The 21,564-nt window shown below is 39.2% G+C and overlaps 2 protein-coding genes across 3 annotated transcripts; one reads left to right on the top strand and one right to left on the bottom strand.

The window, feature by feature from the left end:
* The first annotated feature begins 6 nt into the window (after nucleotides 1-6).
* Nucleotides 7-11,000, top strand: LOC146474471 (patched domain-containing protein 3-like). Of its 2 annotated transcripts, none has more exons than XM_085117073.1 (4): nucleotides 7-216; nucleotides 2,412-3,635; nucleotides 5,659-6,803; nucleotides 8,903-11,000. In XM_085117073.1, exons 1-4 carry the CDS (start codon nucleotides 146-148, stop codon nucleotides 9,448-9,450), a joined length of 2,988 nt encoding a protein of 995 aa, XP_084973199.1. In that variant the 5' UTR covers nucleotides 7-145; the 3' UTR covers nucleotides 9,451-11,000. The 2 variants fall into 2 exon arrangements, with proteins under 2 accessions (XP_084973199.1, XP_084973200.1); XM_085117074.1 differs by lacking the exon at nucleotides 7-216 and adding an exon at nucleotides 1,158-1,197.
* Nucleotides 11,001-19,884: 8,884 nt separating this feature from the next.
* On the bottom strand, nucleotides 19,885-21,422 carry LOC146474472 (neuronal pentraxin-1-like). The gene is made up of 3 exons (XM_085117143.1): nucleotides 21,407-21,422; nucleotides 20,756-20,963; nucleotides 19,885-20,466 (listed from the first exon to the last, which is right to left on the bottom strand). The coding sequence occupies exons 1-3, from the start codon at nucleotides 21,420-21,422 to the stop codon at nucleotides 20,070-20,072; spliced, it is 621 nt and encodes a 206-aa protein (XP_084973269.1). The 3' UTR covers nucleotides 19,885-20,069.
* Nucleotides 21,423-21,564: the final 142 nt, after the last annotated feature.

Below are 21,564 nucleotides of genomic sequence, written 5' to 3' on the forward strand. Positions count from 1 at the left end.
CGTCATTCAATTTGTGTCATGCACATGTATAAAAAGTACTAAGAAGTTCAAATGCACTTACGAATCGACGTGTGCATCATACAGAAAAAAGTGTTTTAACTTCTAAACCCTCCGTTGCTTCAAAACGTGTTTGGAAAGTTTCTCAATGGGAACAAGCAAGAAAACGATTACCTACCCATCTGACGGAGTGAACAGCACGGATGAAGATTCGGAGAGGTATATATAAATTTCCTTTTTTCATTACTTGTTTGGATGGTAAAATGTTATTGTCAAGGAACTTTCAATGACCACATTCCGCCGACAGAATGGATGAAAATAGTACCTTGAGTTCAAATGTATATTTTAAGTGACTGACGTGTAATTGACATAGAAGTTCGCTACTCCTTTTTATATATAAAATATATTTCTTTTGCTAAGTTGGCAGCGTACTATGACTGTAATTTTTTTCTCGGTTCTGGGATTTGAATAACATTCCATGCAGTTCAGTGCTGAAGTGCGACTTCAGTGTGCAGAAAATTACCGTCTGCAAAGAGTAGATTTTCTGTAGAATTTTGAACTTCCAGGGGGTGCTCATCAAATGAGAATATGTTGTCCTCTGCGTTTCCAAATCATCTGGTGGCCTTCCTAAGGCATATTAATGCAGGCCAATGCAGCTTGATCTGTTGGAAACTTAAATAGCTGAAAACTTTGAAATGCTGGAATTGTTAGGAAACGGAATCACTAATTTACGAGCTGTCGCTGGCCGTACGAAAATGTTAGCTGACCTTCTTTCGCATTTTTAGAGAGATATTTTCCCATCCGAAAACGATAGAAATTAGTTTACCAGGGTTACCAAATTTCTAGCTAATACTTTTCCGACGAAAACGGAATTTCTAAGGCGATTATCGCCTTCGAAACAGATATCCAGACAGAAATGACTCACTGGGGTCAGCTTCGTTTGATTCAGGAATATAACAAATTGGCCACATACAGGATAGAATTGAGTATCGGAAAACGCTTCGTCCCAGTTCTCTTTTTTTTTTTTTGTAATAATGAATAATTGTTAGAGTACCAATCGTGACCAGATACGAAAAAGTGGAATTGCTTTGTCCGATATGCTAAGGCAGGCACTTTCGATAAATCTAGTTAGTTAGCTTCAAAACCTCAGAATTAGATAGTAGGGCATGCATTACAATCAGCTACGGCAGCCATCTACATGTAAGCTCACAGTGAAAGAAACCGCGAAGCTAGGAAGTTTGATTGAAATTCAACTTGAGGGGTGAGAAATAAAGCAGTTTGGTGGCAACAAGGAGAAGAATCTTAAATCCATGACATCAAGAACTTAGAACTGAAAAATATCCACTAAATTAAAATATTTTTCTTTCAATGGAATTGAAAAGTTATTATTTTGAATTGAGCCTACAGCACATCTTTATGACACCAATGGACTTCGATACGCCAGTTGGTGTGTAACGAATTGTCACGTGCATAAGAACAGGCCGACAGGCCGTGATCGATCAGTGAGTCCGTGATCAATAAAACTAGACGTGAAGAACAAAACATTTATCAATCTATTTTCTCATGTTTTGTTAAGGCTTATATAGAAGCGAAGCGAAATCGTTCAGCAAGAACAGCTTTTGAAATTTGACGCGACAGCTGTTATTTTGGAGCCATGCGAAAATTTACCGGGGGTTAAACAGACTGGACTGCCTCATTTATGGGATTTTTTTATCAGAGATCTTAAACCGGATCTTAACACTCAGTCTGACTCTATCCTTGCAAAACGTTTCACACAGAACAGTGCTCTCTCAATCTTTATACTTTAATCATATTCATAATACTTCACTGCATTTTTTTCCACACCTATTATAAAAAACTGATAAGCCATTTTAAATTTCAAAGAAATTTCATACGATAAACTATCTAATTGTAAACTTTAGTTGAATATTTTTTAATGAAAATCCATGAGTCATTTTAAATTTTATACTTTTTTCAATTGCAGTATAAAACATTATATTTGGCCAGTTCAAATTGCGCTTATATGAAGCGTTTGAATACTACTCTCAACATAGAAAAATGCCCTTGATAGATCCTCTTTAAGATAAGTTTGAGCTACATGTATAAGCAAGAATACCGGGCCATGTTTGGAGGATATGAGAATCCCAACTCAAATTTTGGTCAACATTTACAGCAGGACTTTTTCAAAAGTTAAACCTTCTGCAATTCTGTATTATTGAGGTGCAGATACATCTACATCAGTGAAATTAAATTTTATGTAAAACTGGCTTGGCTTGGAACCGGTTGTATATTTATCATTTGAGTCATAAATTTGCTTGGTTTTTCAAGTTTCATGACATTCGTCCGAAAGCTGTTCTTTTGCCCTAAAGGGGTGACAACAAAAAAGTCTAACCTATCCAAACTTTTGATTGCAGTTGTCGCTGTCCACGTAAGTTCGACCCATGTGCTTGGTGGTCGTCTCTCAGTAGCTGGTGTGTAAGTCTTTTGGAGCGCTTCTTCGGTTGGTTTGGTGAAGGAATCGCCAAGCACCCGCTGATAACAATCTCATTATGCCTCGTGTTTGTCAGCGTCTGCTCCGTGGGTTTCTTCTGGTTCCAATCAGAGAACAGAACAGTGAAACTTTATATTCCGCAGAGTAGTCGGGCCATAGATGATCTAAACACTGCCGAGAAGTACTTCCGAGTAAAGAACCGAGAACAAATCATCCTCTTAGTAGCGTCATCTGATCATATCAATGTTCTTGATCCTGATTGTCTGCAACAGGCCTTCGAAGCTCATCACGCGGTTATCGAACTGGATTCTTATGATGACTTTTGTGTCACGTTAAAAGGAGGTAAAGCAAAGTCATTGGAAGATTGCATGATAATGAATCCTCTGGAATTTCTGCAGTTTAACGAGAGCAATTTAAACAATAAAACCTTGGTGCAGATTCAAGACGACATCAACAGAGCGTATAACAACAGGGGAATGCTGATGCGTAACGGACGACCATTCTGGTATAACTTCAACCGCATGTTTGGCAGAGTGGTCCGAAAAGATGGAAGAATCACCAACGCGAAAGCTCTACAGATGGTCTATCTCATGCGTGATCCCAGCGACGAAGGCATGAATGAAAAAGTTCTCCAGTGGGAAAAGACGTTTATTGGCAAAGTGACCTCCTTAAAAGACACTCTTTCCTGCTTTGAAGTACACTATTCCAGCGAACGGAGTCTGGATGACGCTATTAGTGAAAGCAGTGGCTCTGACGTCAAACTAGTGTCAATAACTTTCACTCTCATGATTACTTTCGCTTGCGTTATGCTCGGAAAATTTCTGAATCCGCTGACTGGTCATTCGTTGCTCGCTAGCGCAGGAGTGTTTGCAGTGGTGCTTGGGATAGTAGCCGGATTTGGTCTGGCCATGTGGTGCCGAGTCCCTTTTGTCAGTTTCGTTGGCGTTTTACCTTTCTTAATTCTTGGAATCGGCATCGACGACATGTTTATCATAGTGGATGAACTTAATCGGCAGCCACGTGACATGTCGAAAATTGATGTCATCAAAACTGTGATGGTGCATTCGGGAGCCACAGTTACCATGACAACTGTGACGGATTTGGTCGCATTCGCAGTTAGTGCCACTACTTCATTTCCCGCGATAAGGTTTGACTATAAGTTTGAACATAAGTTTGTTAATTAAATTTTGCCATTGTTGACTTTTTAGTTTGTCGAACTTTATCTGCCTGCATTCTTTTGGTCGTTTGTGAATGCATTAAATAGGAACCATCGGTGTTTGCCAAGTCCAGTGAAATGTGCTTTCTGCGCGCTCTGATTGGCTGGTCCGACACCAGATAGTGGCTAATACCTACCACTGTTCACCGACACCTAGTTGAATAATTGTTTTGTTATATACCATAACAATGGATAGCCAGCCTCAATTAATTTCTGGCAAATTGTCGAAAAAACTTGAACGCGAAACTTGAGGATAAATCCTGGAGCTGAATAGCAAATACTATTCAGTTACCCAATAAATAATACTTGATAGCCTTATGATTAGTATAATACGGCTAAGTGTTTCTTGCTACTAGTTTAAGTTATTATTCAACACATTGTAACACTGCCCAGATATAGTCATGGTGCATTGAATATTCCGGCGTCCGTAGATATCCTGCATTATTATTTAACACATTGTGTCACTGCCCAAATATGGTCATGGTGAACTCAATATACGTCGCCCGCACATAACAGATATCCTGCGATACACGTAGTTTTCGTGTGTCGGAGAGAAGACGGCGGTGCGTTTACAAAAAGTAACGACCTTGCAAGAACACCAAACTATTAATAACCTTGTTTTATACTGAACACAAAGAAGGCAACCAAGTTTGGTGTTAAGAATGTGCAAAAACTTTCAGTGCTAACCTTTCTATTTATTAACTGGCAAATTACTGTTCAGCACGAAAACGTTTGATATATTTTTCGCTGGACTTTTGGATTTTTGGATTGTCCCGAATTCTACCAAAGGCTTAGAAATTGCAAACAGTACATGTATTTTCTTAGATTGGTTCTCGCAACCATTAAAAAAAACAGAGATCTCGACTCGTCTTGAAGAGATGGAGAAAACCACTGAAGTGCCTCGAGAAATTTTTGTTAGCTTTCTGGCAGACAAAAGGATAGACGGAGTACAAAGCAATTATTCTCACAAACATTAGAGCTGTCTGAAAAAATATCAAGTATCTTAACAGATATACTGAGAGTTCTTGCAAGCAACAAGGCACTAGATGCGTTTGTCAAAACACTGAGGAAAGATCGTGAAATTGCTTGCGTACTAAACAAGAGAAACACTCACCCGAGAAATCGTTGAAAAGTTTTTCCAGTCTGTTCAGCTCGGCCTGGCTGACACAACAAATCCTTCGCAGCTTCAAAATACAGTTTGGTTTTAGTTTTTGACGCTAGAAATTTGTGGAAAATTTTGCCAGAGTAAATGGCGCACTAGACGGGTACTCAATTTTTAATGAAATTTCGAACTTGAACAAGAGCTGCCGCTTTCATTCATGCCAGCTTTGCTGCTATAAACCTGTGCTTTGTTATCAATTTGTTGAATAATAAAACAATTATCCTGATTAATCTTGCGGAATATCGCCTAATTTTAACAAACCTCGGCTAACGGCCTCGTCGGCAAAGTATCAGGCGATATTCCGCACGATTTTCGCAGGAAAATTGTTGAATAAATGTCCTTAATTAGCTTAATTAGCTTAATTAGCTTGCTCCTAGCGAAATAAATGATGATGATGATGATGATGATGATTATTATTATTATTATTATTATTATTATTATTATTATTGAACCAAAACTGGCCTGCGAGAGGAAAATGAAACCAGATAACCAGACATAACAACAACCAATTTAGAGTGACGAAGCCGAACAACATACCACAGTAAGCGTTACAGAAATTTAAATTAAAAAAAATGTATAAACTTGTATAAAATCAAACATTAAATTTCATAGTTAGATTATAAAGATAACGGCACTGACCGTTCTTGTGGCGTTGGGACCATTACAACAAATTCAGTCACTTTTAATACATGACTGGCTGCTCTAATAGTCTGCTTTTAATAAAGTTACCTTGGTTTGATTATTACATCCAGACCATTCCTTAAATACTAACTCATAACCATATCATTTCAGGTATTTCTGCATCTACGCCGCTCTGACAGTGACTCTCTCCTTTCTAATGATCATCACTTACTTCGTGGCTATTATGACATACGATGTAAAGCGAATTAAATCTGGCCGCAGAGATTGTTTACCATTATGCCGAGCGCCTCATCCTAAAGAGGGAGCACCAGCCTGGGACGAGCCTCTCCCGCAAACGTCGAATCGGGCAATGAAGGCCTGGGGCAAGTTTCTGACGCTTCCTGCGACGAAAGGTTTGGTTATAATTTTATCACTGGGGTTGCTGGGAGCTGGAATATACGGAGTCACTAAAGTAGACGAAACGTTTGACAGAAGAATGTTAGCGAAAGATAATTCCTACTTAAAACGATTTTTGACTGCGGTAGAAAAAAACTTTGAACTCTCTCTCGAAGTGAGTATCGTTGAGTCTGGAAGCGTAGATTATGGAATGAGCTCGACCCAGGAAGAAGTCAGAAAGCTAGCAAGCATCGTCACGGATAACCCATATTACAGGAACCGTTCACTTTCATGGATGGACGCCTTTTATCAATTTGCCAAAAATACAAGTACCAACATAACTGGTGTAGCATTCTTGCCAGCGTTGAAAGCATTCCTCAATGTTCCAGAATTTTCTTTTTTCTCCCAAGACTTGAAATTTTCTACAGGCGACAAGCAAGTAGAGGCTTCACGCATCCTGGGCTTCATGAAGAGCGTTGGCAGCTCCACATTCCGGAAAAATGCGATGTTAACACTTCGCAAAGACATTTCAGAAAATTCTAAGCTCAAAGCTTTTCCTATCGCCCGACCATTCATCTTCTTTGAACAGTACGCTTTAACGGCACGCGAGACAATAAGGAACCTCTTACTAGCGAGCGTAACGGTGTTACTCATTACGAGTCCCTTTTTAGTGGACTGCTCAGTGACCTTCCTTGTGGGACTCAATTTTGTTGCCCTTGTATGCGAACTGTTTGGCCTGATGGTAATCTGGGATGTGGCCCTAAACACTGTATCAATGATAATTCTTGTCATGGCTATTGGCTTCGCCGTCGACTACAGTGCCCACGTTGCGTATGCATACGTGACTTCAAACAAGGCGACAGCCAATGAGCGAGTGGTGGATGCTTTGACGACATTAGGTGCGAGTATTCTTATGGGAGGTAAGTTTAATTGTTAAACTAGTTTTTTTGTGTGTGTTTTGTTTTGTTTTTTTTTTTTTTTTTTGTTTTGTTTTGTTTTGTTAGACCACTTGAATTAAGAATTACAACATGATAAAAAAGACTAAAGCTTTCTTTCTCTTTATAATTAAGCCACAGTTTGTTCTGGTGTTTCTGTAAATTTAATTAAGCACGCAGGGAAAGTACCAACACCTCACCTAACTGCATGCTATATATATCAAACCAAATCAAATTATCTTATTATCCTCTCCCCTCGAGGCTTTTCATATAAATTTACAACACCGTACGTGTTTGGGGACTTTGCCGGGCTGCTTGTGGCGCAGTTTACAATTAATGAAGTAATGAGTTATGAATGCCACCTAAAGTGAATGCAACTTTGAGATAGACACTAGGGGTGGTCTCTCCCAGAGATTCGTTGCGTCCCAAGTGGTTCGTCTACGTCTTACAGACAGAATTAAGTGAAAGTACTGTGAGACGGGGGCTACGGTTTATCATCTACCAAATCGTATCGTTTACCAAAAATTCTAAGCATTTGCAAATGTCATTACAGAGGTAGCACTGTCTCCTCAGTTATGTAAAGACCCCGAGTGTTGGTCCGGCCGAGAATCGAACCCAGGCCTACCGCTTCACAGTCTGGTACTCAACCAACTGGGCCAGCCAGGTGGCGAGCTTTGTTGAGGTCGGATTTTTCGCTTTCGCGCACTCAGAATTGACTGTATAAAATGAAAAACTACAAATGCAACTGGACCGAAACTCCCAGGACTCAAATGACGCACTTTTGGCCTGTTGTAGCTTAAGCTGGCGAAACCTGCGCCAAACAGTAAAGCTTGTTATTTAAGGACGGTGCCTACTATTGTTACTGCGCATACGTTCTGCGCATCGCGAGATACTCGAATTTCCTATGGGTGGTGCCTACTAATACAGGAATTTTTTTGCGCGGTTTAAAATTATACGGAGAAAGCAGAACTTACCGATTGTTTTTGGTATCTCAAAAAAATATTGGGGGTAACCTTGCGTTTTTCAGAGATAATTAAGCTTCAATTTAGGAAAAAATCGCATGCATTGCTTTATATTTTGGCGTTTTTTAGAGATATAAATGTTTAATTATCTCTGAAAAATGTGTGGTTACCCCCAATTTTCTTTTTGGATTCCAATAGCCCTTGCTAAGATCTGCTTTTCCCGCATAGTCATAAACCGCACAAAAATACTTTGGCATTAGTAGGCACCGTCCTTAAAATCATTTTCAATATCAGTTTGGCTAGCATCTAAACAATCATATGCTATTCGAATCTCATTCCCTTATTCCATTGCAGAGGCTAAATGTTTATTTTCGTTCGTGAATTATGTAAAATCACACTACGCCTTGAGCTCAAACATGGGAACAGTTTTCTTAGACTTCACTTGGGGAAATTCTGATGATAGCGCATATAAATAACTTTTTGTTTTGCATGCTGTCAGTGCACCGCTGAGATCTAACAGAAAATTTAACATTTTTCAGTGTTAAAAGGTCCCCCTCCAGGTCCCCTTAGCCGGTATCAGTAGTTTAGGACGGACCCAAACAATTCAATTCAATTCAATTGACACTACTGATTTTGGGTTTGTTGGTCGACTAAATAAGACCCGTTACACATTTTAAGCCTGTATTCGATCTAATCAAAAGTGATGAGACAACGGCAGCTCAGCTACATGTGTTCAATAGCAACCGTCATTTAACCTGAAAGTTCCTTATATCGATTCCACTTCGGTACAGAAATATACTCGTGCTTTTTGAAGATTGATTTACGTGAAAATCGGCATCTTGAACGGTGTGAGTTTTAGCGTGCTTGAAAGCACATCGTTTGTTCTTTGTTTATTTATTTTGGGCTATGTTCTGTTCTTTTTTATTACTTTGGAAATGCACGGGTTCATTTAATATTAAACGAAGAGGGCGATGTGCGTTCATGGGTTGACTGGCCTACTTCCTCTCTGACAAGAGTTTTAATTATTAGTCTTTGCTGTCGACTTGCTTTTTTTCCTGTGTATCCGGAATTTTTTCAATAACCACACAAAACTGGCTTATTTTAATTTTTCTCTGTCTTCAGGATTTAGTACTTTCCTTGGGTTGATGGTACTAGCCTTTTCGGCGTCCGAGATATTCCGAATATTTTTTCGTATGTTCCTCGGCATCGTCGGCTTTGGCCTTCTTCACGGCTTGTGCATTATGCCTGTTTACCTTTCTTTGCTGAGTTGGAGACCCACTATTGTGAGAGCCCCCACGGTAAGCGTCAATGCGGTGGGTTTGAGTAGGAGAGACCAGAAAGATAATAGAGGCGGAGATTTTGGGCTGGCGCATAGTGAAGGTGGAATCCCAAGCGGTGCAGCCGATAACCCTGCCTTCAAGCCCTCTGAGCAAGGAAACTGCAAAGAAACAACTAGTGACGGAACAGCCAAGCCGAAAGACGAGGAAACAGCAAACCATATTGTTGTCATCGAGATAGGAATTCAAAACAAGGGGATGGAAGGTGACGAAGAAGGGATAACATCACCAGGAGAATGTCAAAAAATACAAAATTCTGATCCTGGAGGTAATAATGTGGAGAATGGTGGAGAATTGGGGAATACGTCGGAAAACTCCCAAATCAATCAATGAGTTGTCACTCACTGGAAAACAAGTTCTTAACTAAAGAGTGAATTTCAGCAAGAGTCGATTTGGCTCATTTTTGTGTCTATAGCGAGTTTTTAAAATTTCGTCATGTACAAGGGAGTTTGTTCAAATATTCACTCTGACAGAAAAAAAAACAAGTGAAAACGATCTGATTAGAATTTGGCTGAGCACGAACTCGACGTTTTGCACTTCTTTGCAGCTTCTCATGAGAACAAAAATTTTATAGGCAAGGATACAGACTGGTTCTTATTTAATCAACGGACATTTTTACTCGGTCCTTTTCCCTAAATATTAATAGCACAGATTAATATTTGACATTTGCATCCGTTCAGTCACACACAAAAATGTGCCAAAAAAGCTAGTAGAAATAAATGTTGTAGCGCCTCAAAACTTCTCCAACACTAAGATCCAACTTTTTTAACCATAGTTCGAAGGAGCTGCGCTTTTGTTTTAATATTGCTACGGAATTTAATTCACTACATTCTTCAGTAAGGTGCCAAGAAACGAATCTTGCATTTCAAGTGAAAATGTTCAGCTGCGGGACTGCTTATTTAATAACAGTGCACAGATCACGTTACGCCGTTTCATTTTTTCCGTGCATGCTTGTTGATTTGTTTGTTTACTTATTACAGTTCGCGTAGATCGATATTCCTAAACATATTGCTAGGTTTCGCCAGTTCATTCCAGTCACATGAAGTTGCTCAATCATTTCCTTTGAAATTTTATAGGCCGGCCTTCCTTCTGTCAGGGGCACCCAACGGATCGTTTCGGTAAATTATCTGTTCGGAAGGCCTTTAATCCCCTACAATTTTCTAAAGGTAATTTCACTTCGAACTTTCGTGATATGGAAAACTTTAGGTCTAGTGTTTTCGGATTGATAAAAATATCGTTTCGAGGGCCGAAAATAGATCAGCTAAGATTTTCGGAAAGGAAATAAGGCCCAAGGTTTTCGGGAAATGGACAAAGATGCCCTAGTAATTTCGAAAAGACTCAAGTTGCCCTAGAATGACCGAACAGATAAAAATATTATAGCGCGGCCTGAAATGAACCTAGAGAGCTTTAAAGGCACTCCAGATAGCCTAAAATAGCGTTTCAAAGGATCTGAGAGAAAACTGTCGTTAGGTGCCCCTGTTCTGTACTTGCACAGACTGTCACAAGCCCGCCTTTCCTCATTTTCACTACGGCTTCATAACTCAGCTAAGGAATCTGCTAATAACCCAAATAGATCACCCTAAGAGGAATCACCCGAAATACTCGGTGATAGAGGTATATACAGTAGAACCCCGGCAACTCGAACTTGGATAACTCGAACTCCCAGGGGCACCCAACGACAGTTTTCTCTTAGATTCTTTGAAACGCTATTTGAGGCTATTTGGATTGCCTTTAAAGCTCTGCAGGTTCATTTTAGGCCGCGCTATAATATTTTTATCTGTTCGGACATTCTAAGGCAACCTGAGTCTTTTCAAAATTACTAGGGCATGTTTGTCCATTTCCCGAAAATCTTAGGTCCCTTTTCCTTTCCGAAAATCTTAGCTGGCCTTCCGAACAGATAATTTACCGAAACGATCTGTAGAGTGCCCCTGAAGCCCCGCCAACTCGAACTGAGTCTCAATTCCCTTGAATTTGACCCAACTTTTCAGTCATTTTTACTCGGTTAACTCGAACTCGGATAACTCGAAAACCCCGCTTACTCGAACTAAGTTTCGTTTCCCTTGATCAAAACAGTTTACCCCGATAACTAGAATTGTTGGTTCTTATAACTCGCCACGGATGCCCATTGAGATATTCCATTAGTTTTTCTTATCGTGTGACATGAATTCTAACACTAGAACAAAGACTGGACGACGCAAAAGGGAACATAAATTGAGTGTATTAAATAAACTAAGTTACATTCAAAGTATTGCATTGTCGTAAGAATCACTGAAGAATGCATAATCGTTACAGTTGTTACAAAATGTATTAGTTTCTAGTGAAATAACTTTAATTTGCGCTGCATTGTATGCCGAAGTGCTGAAAATTAATAGTTATTAATTATTAACCTGGAAAATTGAATATTTTAATCGACCCCGATAACTCGAAACCCCGCTAACTTGAACAGTTTTTCGCTTCTCTTCAGAGATACCGGGTTTCCACTGTGACTATAAAAACCGTTGTTTGTTCATCAAGCCTGCTTTCGCAAATTGCTAGCCGTACGAGGTCATATGCTTCATAAACTTCATCAGTCTAATCGATGGTACAGCTGAGGGAGATCAAAAGCTCCCGTATGTCCTCTAAACTTAACTGGTCCACCATTTTGAGTGATCCTACGCGAACTGCTAACCGACTCTTACGCTCGCAGGCCCCCAAAAACCTAATCGATATTCTCAAATGGTGATTTATCATTCTCATATAATGATTTCTTTTTCTCACAGAGTGATTTCTAATTCTCAATAGGTGATCAAGATTTCTCGGTATACCACTGGAATAATCCTTTTCCCGATTAATGATTTTTTTTTTCGGTCAGTAGCTGATATGATTACTGATTCTGGTATGGTAGTTTTTCAATTTCGATCAGAGTGATTACTAATTCTCGCATGGTGATTTCCATTTTTCATCTGTTGATTTCCTAATCTCACATATCAATTTCTGAAACTCCATATAGTTGCCTCGTAATCTTTCAAATACGAAATAGACATTCAAGGTTACTATAACATAAATCAAAAGAGCCAATCTATATATCTATAGCTATACTAGACATCTGGCTGATGAGTTGTTAAGTTCGCGTGCCAACAATCGAGAAAGTGCTCAATTTTGAGTTCGTCCGAAGTGACATTTGCATTTGTTGTGCGAGTCGATTTTTTTCCGGCTTATTCCCGTTAAACTAAACATTTCAAACAACTTACCCTATTTCACTTTTTACATACAGGTTATTACCTCTAGCTTGCTGCAGACACAATTTTGGCCCGTATAGTTTTTACGCGATTTTTTAAATTTCCTTTGTGTTTAATGTGTCTTTTGATGTTTAATGTGTCGTATGACGCGGATGCCGCAGGGAATGGGAAGATAACCCCATTGGCCAGAAATTTCATTACACTTTGGGTTTTTCTTATAAAAACGTTTAATTTTGAAGCTGAGGCTGAACGTTCTTGTATTTTTTGCGATTTGAGGCTGAAACCGTTCTTAAACTACATGGTATAACTCCAGTCGAAGCTGAGAGAATATAAGGTCAACTACCTTGGTAATACTTCAGACTTTGTATTACCTGATGACTGGATGGTGTGGAAGTTATTTTGGAACAGAACTGCTGAGTATGACAAACCGAGATGTGTGTCACCATTGTTAACTTGATTTTATATACAGATCAGCAAAATAAAAACGTTCTTAATCGTTTCTCAACCTGAGGAAGGTCAGTTTAATACGTTCTTAAAATTTTTGGTTAATCTCAGCCTCGACGTTCTTATAAAAAAAGTTTTTATAGAAAAAAACCCAGAGTGTATCCGATAAAAAGGTACACTGATAATCTATCAACAATTTAAAGCGTTTCTCGTCCACATTTTTTTTTATTCAGGAATCTAAATTGCGTGTGAAACTTAATTCTTTATCTGCGTTTGGTGCGAGATTGTAGAACTGTCTACACCCCGACTGGCGTAAGCTAACGAAAAGAGCTTTTGAAAGAAAACTTCATAAATTACTTTTCACCGTACTTGGGATTGAGGACTGTCATGTTGACGTCCATTCTTTAATATTGAAATTTAATGAAAATAATAATTGTACCCTATAACTATGTGTTTTGTTACGTGTTTCGTTTAAAATTGCATGTCTTAGTCTTATATTGTAGTGATATTGTAGCCATATTGTTGTCTTTTAGCTTTAAGACTTAATTTTTGTTTATTACTCATTATTGTACCTAATAGCTATTTGTTTCGTTTACAACTGCATATAACAGTCTTACGTTGTAGTGCCGATGTCGTAGCAATATTGTAATTTTTTAACTTTTGTCTATTACTAATACCAACTAAGATTAGCTTATTCTATACGCTGGTTGTGTAAATTGTTGAAAATAATAATAAAAGTGTGTAACGTGTGTTAGCAGTAAATGACTAAACATCAGTCACAACAAAATCGTAATCTAGGGCGTTTTTTTCCACTGTTTAGCTAAATTTTCTGTTTCAATCGGTTGAAGAACAAACGGCATGCGCGGATATATCGGAAATTTTCTTTAACAAATTGACGACCGTCGGAGGTACTACACTTTTACCGCTCTATTTGCACAAAATTTCCATTTTCATTTTGTTGTGTTCTTGAATCATCACTTAAGAGCCGTCCTCTGTAAATATCGACTATCGTCGTTTGGACGAGAAAAAATAAAATCCCTCAAACTTTCTCAGAAGAATGGTCTACATAAGTGATTCACATAAATATAACTTTCAGCTCAGTTCGATTCGTATTTTAGCTGTGATGCGACCATCTTGGTATTACCGCTCTGAGAGGGCTTTCAGCGGCCATTTCAGGCCACACTTTTAAGAATTTGCCTTACAAAGAAAACGTTACAAATCCGAACAAAATCTCATTATTCGAGACAAGCAAATGTTTGTTGTTGTGTTGAGAAGCTTTTTTGGGAATTTGATCAAAATCTGATCTTTTTACAAAATTTTTAATTTCTTCCCTATTGAACTACTCTTCAAGTGAGGGTGGCAAAAGGTTTTTTTGCGACGCGTGATGGCCCATAAATAAGCAGCGTGACGGGTGATGGAACCCGTGCGTGATGCGTGACTGGCCTCACAATGAGATGCGTGATTTTCTTTTTTACGAGCGCGTGACGCGTGATTTACCAATTAGATTTCCATGATAAGTGAACTTTCTTTGACCTAAAAGTCACGATAGACAAGAAGGGAATAAGACAGTATAACGTAGAATTCACCTTTCAGGGTACATTCAGCATTTTTTCCTACAAGTAAGTCGTCTTTATACATGTATCTCTCAAAATCAATTAACACGCAGTCAATCTAAGAAGATGTTGCATGCAATACAATTTTCAATAATGCGTCCTCGAATAATTCAATTCAATAGTTTGGAATCTTACATTATTAGCTTAGTGCCCTTACTTACGTGATGCGTTATTGCTTTAAAACGGTTTTCGGTGATGCGTGATTCAATTTAACATTAAACGTGATGCGCGATTGATACTCCCCCTCCCCTCTCTGCCACCCTCTTTATTGGAAACCCATATGCCTTAAATATTTGTTGCTGCCCTTTTGTTTTTACATTAGATAACTGCACGAGCCTGAGGCTCATGCAGTTAATGTCCTGTTGAAACGCAGCTGCATGTTTGCACAAGATTGCTAAGCAGCTGCATGTATGGTGCTTTCCACGATCTTGGGATATTTGTAATTATACTATGAACTGTGTAAAACTCGCGTTTTAATTGGTCTAGAGGAGTGTGTGATTAGAGTACAGACGCACGATTGACGTCATCGAGTGGTGTGACCGGCGCACGTAATCAGGGTCTAGAGTCCAGCCAGAGCGACTGGTCAACAAAGTTTTGCAAACTGTTTTTGCGAGTAGCGGACAAACACAGGCAAATTTCCTCAGGAAAGGGAAACTGTTCAATAAAAAATTGGACAAAGACCGTTGAGAGTGACCTCAACCAGGATAGGAAAGCTAGAACTTTGTTGTGACGTGAAAAGGAAGCAAATATTTGTCGAAATATGTCGCCGATAGAAATCCGGTAATGGCGAGTAATCGATTTCAAATCGCAGTGAAGCGACTTACATGAAGTAATATTTTGAGGTCAGGATTTCCTTCTGAAATAAAGGTTAGTTTTGAAAATATTTTAAGTGAAATTTTTTCGGATTATACTCTAATTTGGAAGATCACAATTGCATGTGTTTAGTAGTCCAAAACTGAGTTTGCTGGAAAGCTTTTGACTCAGCTTAGGCAACGCGATGCTCGCTCACGAAATGTGTTGAAATGTCTTAGTTATTGTATAAAACAAATAGATTCCATTTTGCCGTGGGTCTGTACTCTAATAAGGCACAGAGAACGTCAAAACGTGGTGAGAATATCAGTCACGCTACTCGCCTGCGGCTTGTAGCGTACTTTTTTGTCCTCACCACGTTTTGACGTCATCTGTGCGTTATCAGAGTACAGACGCACAGCAAAATGGAATCTATTTGTTAATACCTAAATCAAAATATTCGCACATCATGCAAAGCATATTTACACTTAGCTTTTGAAAGCCGTTTGACGCATTAAAGGGACAAATGTTGAATGAGACATTAACAATTGGGTGTATTAGCTGGCAGTTTCGAGAATATTTGTTCGGGTTGAAGAGTAGGCAGCTTGATCCCCAGCGGCAGTCGTGTCGCTATGACAACGTTCCAAAACACAAACAGGCAAGTGTAATACACACACACACCCAAAAAAAAAAACAAGCAAGTAAGTCGCTTTTTATTGGAATTCTATGGGAGCCGTTTATTTGCATGTATTCCCATACAAACCCTCATATTAATTTTACGTGCCGGTGAATATAACTTTCTTACTGTTACCTAATATTACAAATATATAGCTGTCAGTGAGCCTGGGATAGTTGTAAACATGTATGAACCCTAAACAGAAGAGCAACGATCGACTGATGCTGTAAATTAGTGTTTTACTTGCCATACCTCCCTCCCACGCCCCAACCAAAGAAATAGAGCACAAGGGCTTATCATATTTCACATTATTGTGGGACAGCAGTTTCCTATTTAGTACCCGAAATGCATAACATAGCTTTGAAAGTAACTGGCTCGAATGGCCCCCTTTTTTTAATTAAGGAGCTGTTCCATTTTTGTTTCCTCCCCGCCCCGCCCCGCCCCGCCCCAGCCCGCCTGGATGTGCGCGTGTTTCTGTGACGCAATCTCATTGTTTAATCACGGCGGAAGGTCAACGGAACATAAACGATTTCTTGACGAGAATCTCCAGTTCAAAGCAGGATTTAAATGGTTGCTGAAGGAATTTTTGGTCATTAAGGATAACAATGAAATATGACACCTTACACACGGCAGCTTATGGGGCGGATGGCAATTTTTTCAGCCGATGGTTATCCTGACGGACTTTGAAGAATTGAACTCAGTATAACACCTGCGGTGTGTTACAGTGATTTCGCACAACAAATCATCGAAAATGCGGCTGTATCCGACTGAAACTATAATTTGATATATTTTGAAATATCCAGTTCTCGATATTTCACGAGGTAAGTGGAATTTATCATTAGTTTCTTAGTAAATCGTTATTTTCATGTTGTTATGCTAATTACGAAGGTGGTGTTTGTTGACAAAAGTACAGTTAAAACTTCTTCTTCTATAATTTTCTCTTTTTAACTGCCCAAAAATTTTATTGCATGTTCTTACAGACGAGACATTGCTCTTTAACCAGGATGCTGTTTTAGGATGCCAACTGATGTATCTTTAGCGATATTGTCCTTTAAAGTCGGCCATTTTTTGGCACTTGAAGAGTAGTTCAATAGGGAAGAAATTAAAAATTTTGTAAAAAAATCAGATTTCGATCAAATTCCCCAAAAAGCTTCTCAACACAACAACAAACATTTGCTTGTCTCGAATAATGAGATTTTGTTAGGATTTGTAACGTTTTCTTTGTAAGGCAAATTCTTAAAAGTGTGGCCTAAAATGGCCGCTGAAAGCCCTCTCAGAGCGGTAAAACCAAGATGGTCGCACTACAGCTAAAATACGAATCGAACTGAGCTGAAAGTTATATTTATGTGAATCACTTATATAGACCATTCTTCTGAGAAAGTTTGAGGGATTTTATTTTTTCTCGTCCAAACGACGATAGTCGATATTTACAGAGGACGGCTCTTAATTCTTCTATCTTCCAATAAGATTGCAAGTTTGAAACTGAAAGCGAGGTCCCTCACTGAGATGGAGAAAGTCCAGTTTCCATTTGACGGGGAAAGTTTGCCGAAAATTTTGGCTAAGTGATCATGAAGCGCCACTGGGCTACAGTTTATCCTAACGCTGCTCACCTATTGGTCATTCCTTTCTATGTTGCAACCGAGTCAGATTAAGAGAAATTAAGCTGAGCTCTTACTGTATAATATCAGACAAAACTACTAGACAAAAAGAGCAAAATTTAGTTTTGTTTCTTAATTCCCCTAAACGAAAACTATGACAAGGTCGAATAAGGAGTTTCCATCCCCACTCCTCTTACCTAGGAACAAAGACGTTCATGAACCTTCTTTTCGGCGTAAGAAATCACTGATATGGGTCAGGGGTTGACGTACTCTTCATTTAAGAAATTTAAAATTCTCTTAAAAGTGTCTCAGAGGTTTTGTCTGAGATTACAGTTGTCTATTTTGTTTGGTATTTTAACCTGGTCTTGGGAAGTTGTTCTCTCTTCTTTTCCAAAATACCAAAAGTTCCTCAGGCACTGATCACTGTAGGTCGAAGCTCTTCTAAGCCACCGCGAGCACTATTTAGGCTAATAATCTTAAACCTTCGGTAAGCGAACACTTGACATTTGATTCCAACTCACGACAGGCGGCAACTGGATAATGCAATGCCGTTCAACCTTTTTTTGATAACTAATTCAGTTATAAATAGGGAGGCAGTGTGGTCGAGTGGTGAGGGCGTCGGTCTTGTAATCAGGAGGTCCTGGGTTCAAGTCCTACCCTGGTCGCTAATCTGGAGTTGTTTTTCGGTAGTTTAAGTGTGTGATCGTGAAATGAGCCTTCCTCTTTTTTACAAATAATTATAGCCAGTTTACGTTCACAAGCGTCGGGGGTAATTACTAACAATCCTGTACCATTTATTTAGCTCTTTTTGACACAAATATTCAAGGTGACACTACAGGGTCCCCAAAGCGGCTCAATATAGGAAAGCGCTATCCAAATATCAGCGGTGTTATGTCACAAGGATTGAATTGAGTAACTAACGGTTACAGCGAAAATATAAGGATTTGTATGGGGTTCTCTAAATTGGTCGAACAATTTACGAAAATCTCATACAGATCCTTATACAGTCGAACCTCCCGTAGGCGACCACCCATAATGTCAAGGATATGTGGTCGCTTATGGGAGGTGGTCGCTTACCAGAGGTCAGACCACAGGGAGTCTAAATTTCGGGTAATTTACATAAGTTTTCGAGTCAAATCACTATAGATGGAACATCTCGCAGGCGACCACCTCTCGTAAGTGACCACTTTTAGAGATGATTGTTTATAATTTTTGCATGTAATTGCGGAGACCCAAGCCTTTTGCCAGTGCTTATAGAAACCTTATCGTTTCTTAGCTACAAGTATATTTATAAGACTGGTCCAAAATTATTCTAGGCAAAAAATCTGAGGGTCTATGGGGATTATTGTTTGTATCTCGCAGATTACGTAATACAGCGATTGAGACAATTGTTGTGAAAGAAACTTGACTCTTTTATTTCTCCAGGTGGCGCCGTCTAAATTTTTCAGGGAGCGGAACATAAGCAAAAAGATAAGAACGATAAAAAATAAGAGAGTTTTTTCCTTCAAGAGATTCGACTGATTAAAGTTTATTTCAGTGTGAAGTATAGTGAAAGTGTATTTTATCAATTGTTTCAATGCTAAGCTATATCGGGAAACACTTCCGGTAGCTCCGTCTGTGAGATTTACGGCGTCTGCTGTAGTGATGTAACCAATATGTTACAGCGACACATTTTTCGATTTCCGCCAGTGAGAGATACAGCAGATTGTGTGTCAAGTGGTCGCCTACGGGAGGTTAAAAACAATTGAAAATTATAAACAATCATCTCTAAAAGTGGTCGCTTACGAGAGGTGGTCATTTACGAGAGGTAGTCGCTTGCAAGAGGTGGTCGCCTACGAGAGGTTCCATCTATAGTGATTTGACTCGAAAACGTTTGGTATTTTGGAAAAGTGGTCGCTAATGAGAGGTGGTCGCTTACGAGAGGTGGTCGCAAAGGGAGGTTCGACTGTAAAAGGAATAAAATATTGCGGTCGATTTTCGAACTTTAAATAATGCTAAATTTTAACTTTTATTCAATAAAATGAACAACTCACTGACTCGCCTCTGGTATATTTTTATGCGTTTAGGGGTTATTTCACCGTTTAGGGCATTCATTGAAATCACTGTTAATCCCTTCCTACATAATCATAAGACTCCGGTTTATGCCCCCCCCCCCCCCCTCCCTCTCTCTCTCTCTCTCTCTCTCTCTCTCTCTCTCTCTCTCTCTCTCTCTCTCTCTCTCTCTCTCTCTCTCTCTCTCTCTCTCTCTCTCTCTCTCTCTCTCTCTCTCTCTCTCTCTCTCTCTCCCTTAACTGAGATATTTGTGTGTTTGTGCAAGCTACCAATCGAGGCACTTCTATGCGTCGCATTTAAGTTCTCTGTATCAGAGTCCAAAAAAGGGTTTGGTGTAATGAGATGACATTTAGACCCAAAAATGATATACAAAGGACTTCATTTGTGGAACGCCACAAGTTTTATTTTAATCATCACACCTGTGTTCTTAGTCCGATTACAATTAACTTGCACTTGTAATGTTTATAGCGACAAGACTAGCTAGATCTACAACAGTTTCTATACTTTAACAAGATTATCGGACTGCCATAATATTTGAACACAGGGTGCTCGTCACGGCTGCTCATTCGGGCGGTGAGCATGGAGAAGGAAGGACGAATACGGTGTTTATTCTAATGCCGTATCTGAAATCGGACCACTTGTAGACATTTCCGGCTTCCACATCCCGACAAGAAAAACAATTTGATTCCAGCCGACCGGCTGACAGCACGTGATCCCACACGTTGACGCTGGCCAGAGATCCACGCAGGCTCTGACTGGCGCTAAACCCCGAGAATAATCCGTCCTGTTCTTGTCCCAGTACCAAAGCTCCCCCGCCCTTGATTATGTAGTTTTTCTTGAAGTTCTCGGCCTGGTACACCGGGGCTTGGTCTTTGAAGAAACGCAACGCGCCATCACTGTTCCTCCAAATCACACAAATGTGATGCCATTTGCCATCATTAGCTGAGACTCCTGTTGCTCTGCAAAAGGAAAGTGTGTTCCGTGAGCTGTGCTAATTACAGATGGCTAAGTGTGGATTCCGAGCCAGTTTGAAAGGGAAGCGGAAGGTTAGAATTTTTTTTGTCAGATATAACAAGTAACATCTGAAGATAACCGTGATACGGAGAGACATCTTGTGGTTGAAGAATGAGTTAATGAGTTATGAGTTAAATGTTAATTGATTGTAAAGAGTTAGAACAAGGTATACACTGAAAGTACCCGGTTAGTGGGGTACTTGAATTTTAAAGGAAGCAGGGTGGTATAACTAACTTAGCTTCTCCACCAATAGTCACAGCAAAGTTCCCGTTAAAATCCACAAGCAGTTCATTGTCTTCTCCTGCGACAGCGTAACTAAACGGTGTCCCTTTAGTGTCACTTGACTGCATCCAGAAACACACGGTGAACTCTGTCAAACTTGGCATGCCCCAGATGGAGGCGTAATCGTTGACTCCTTTGCTTGGGAAATAGAGGGCATAATCTGTACATAAAAAAATTGTGCAAATTAATTCTTACTTCTTACGCTTACGTGATACTTATTTTATGTAACTTTAATTTATAATTATCATCATCATTATCATCATAATGATAATTATGACACAATATTTAGACAGGATAATCCCATCAGTGTAAAAAAAACACACCGCCGATATCAAAGGTCTAAGGGAGTTATTGTATTCTGAAACAGTCGCTAAAAAATTGAGGGAATAAACAACCAACAAAAGAGACGCCATTTCATATCTTAGTTTTATCAAATAATATTGACAGCAAAATTAAAAATGTGGACTATCGAAACAGCGACCAGCAGCCAGTTTGAATTTCTTCTGGCCATTCAGTTCTGTTTGATGCATTGATTTTGTATTGGTTGCATGTATGTCTGCACTTCATTTTTCAGTGTTACATAGTGACCAGTATTAATAGTACCAGTACATAGCTGCATATATTGTGTTGGTAAATTATAACTGCTAGCTCCCGGTATTTTCATGCCATTAAGGACTAGAACAATATAATTAAAGATATTAGGAACTGTGAATGTATGTTAAGATTTAAATCGACTTATATTTGAGTTTATTTAGGTGCTT

Source organism: Pavona decussata, unplaced genomic scaffold (assembly GCF_977016875.1).
Source record: "Pavona decussata unplaced genomic scaffold, jaPavDecu1.1 SCAFFOLD_89, whole genome shotgun sequence".
Lineage (NCBI taxonomy): Eukaryota > Metazoa > Cnidaria > Anthozoa > Scleractinia > Agariciidae > Pavona > Pavona decussata.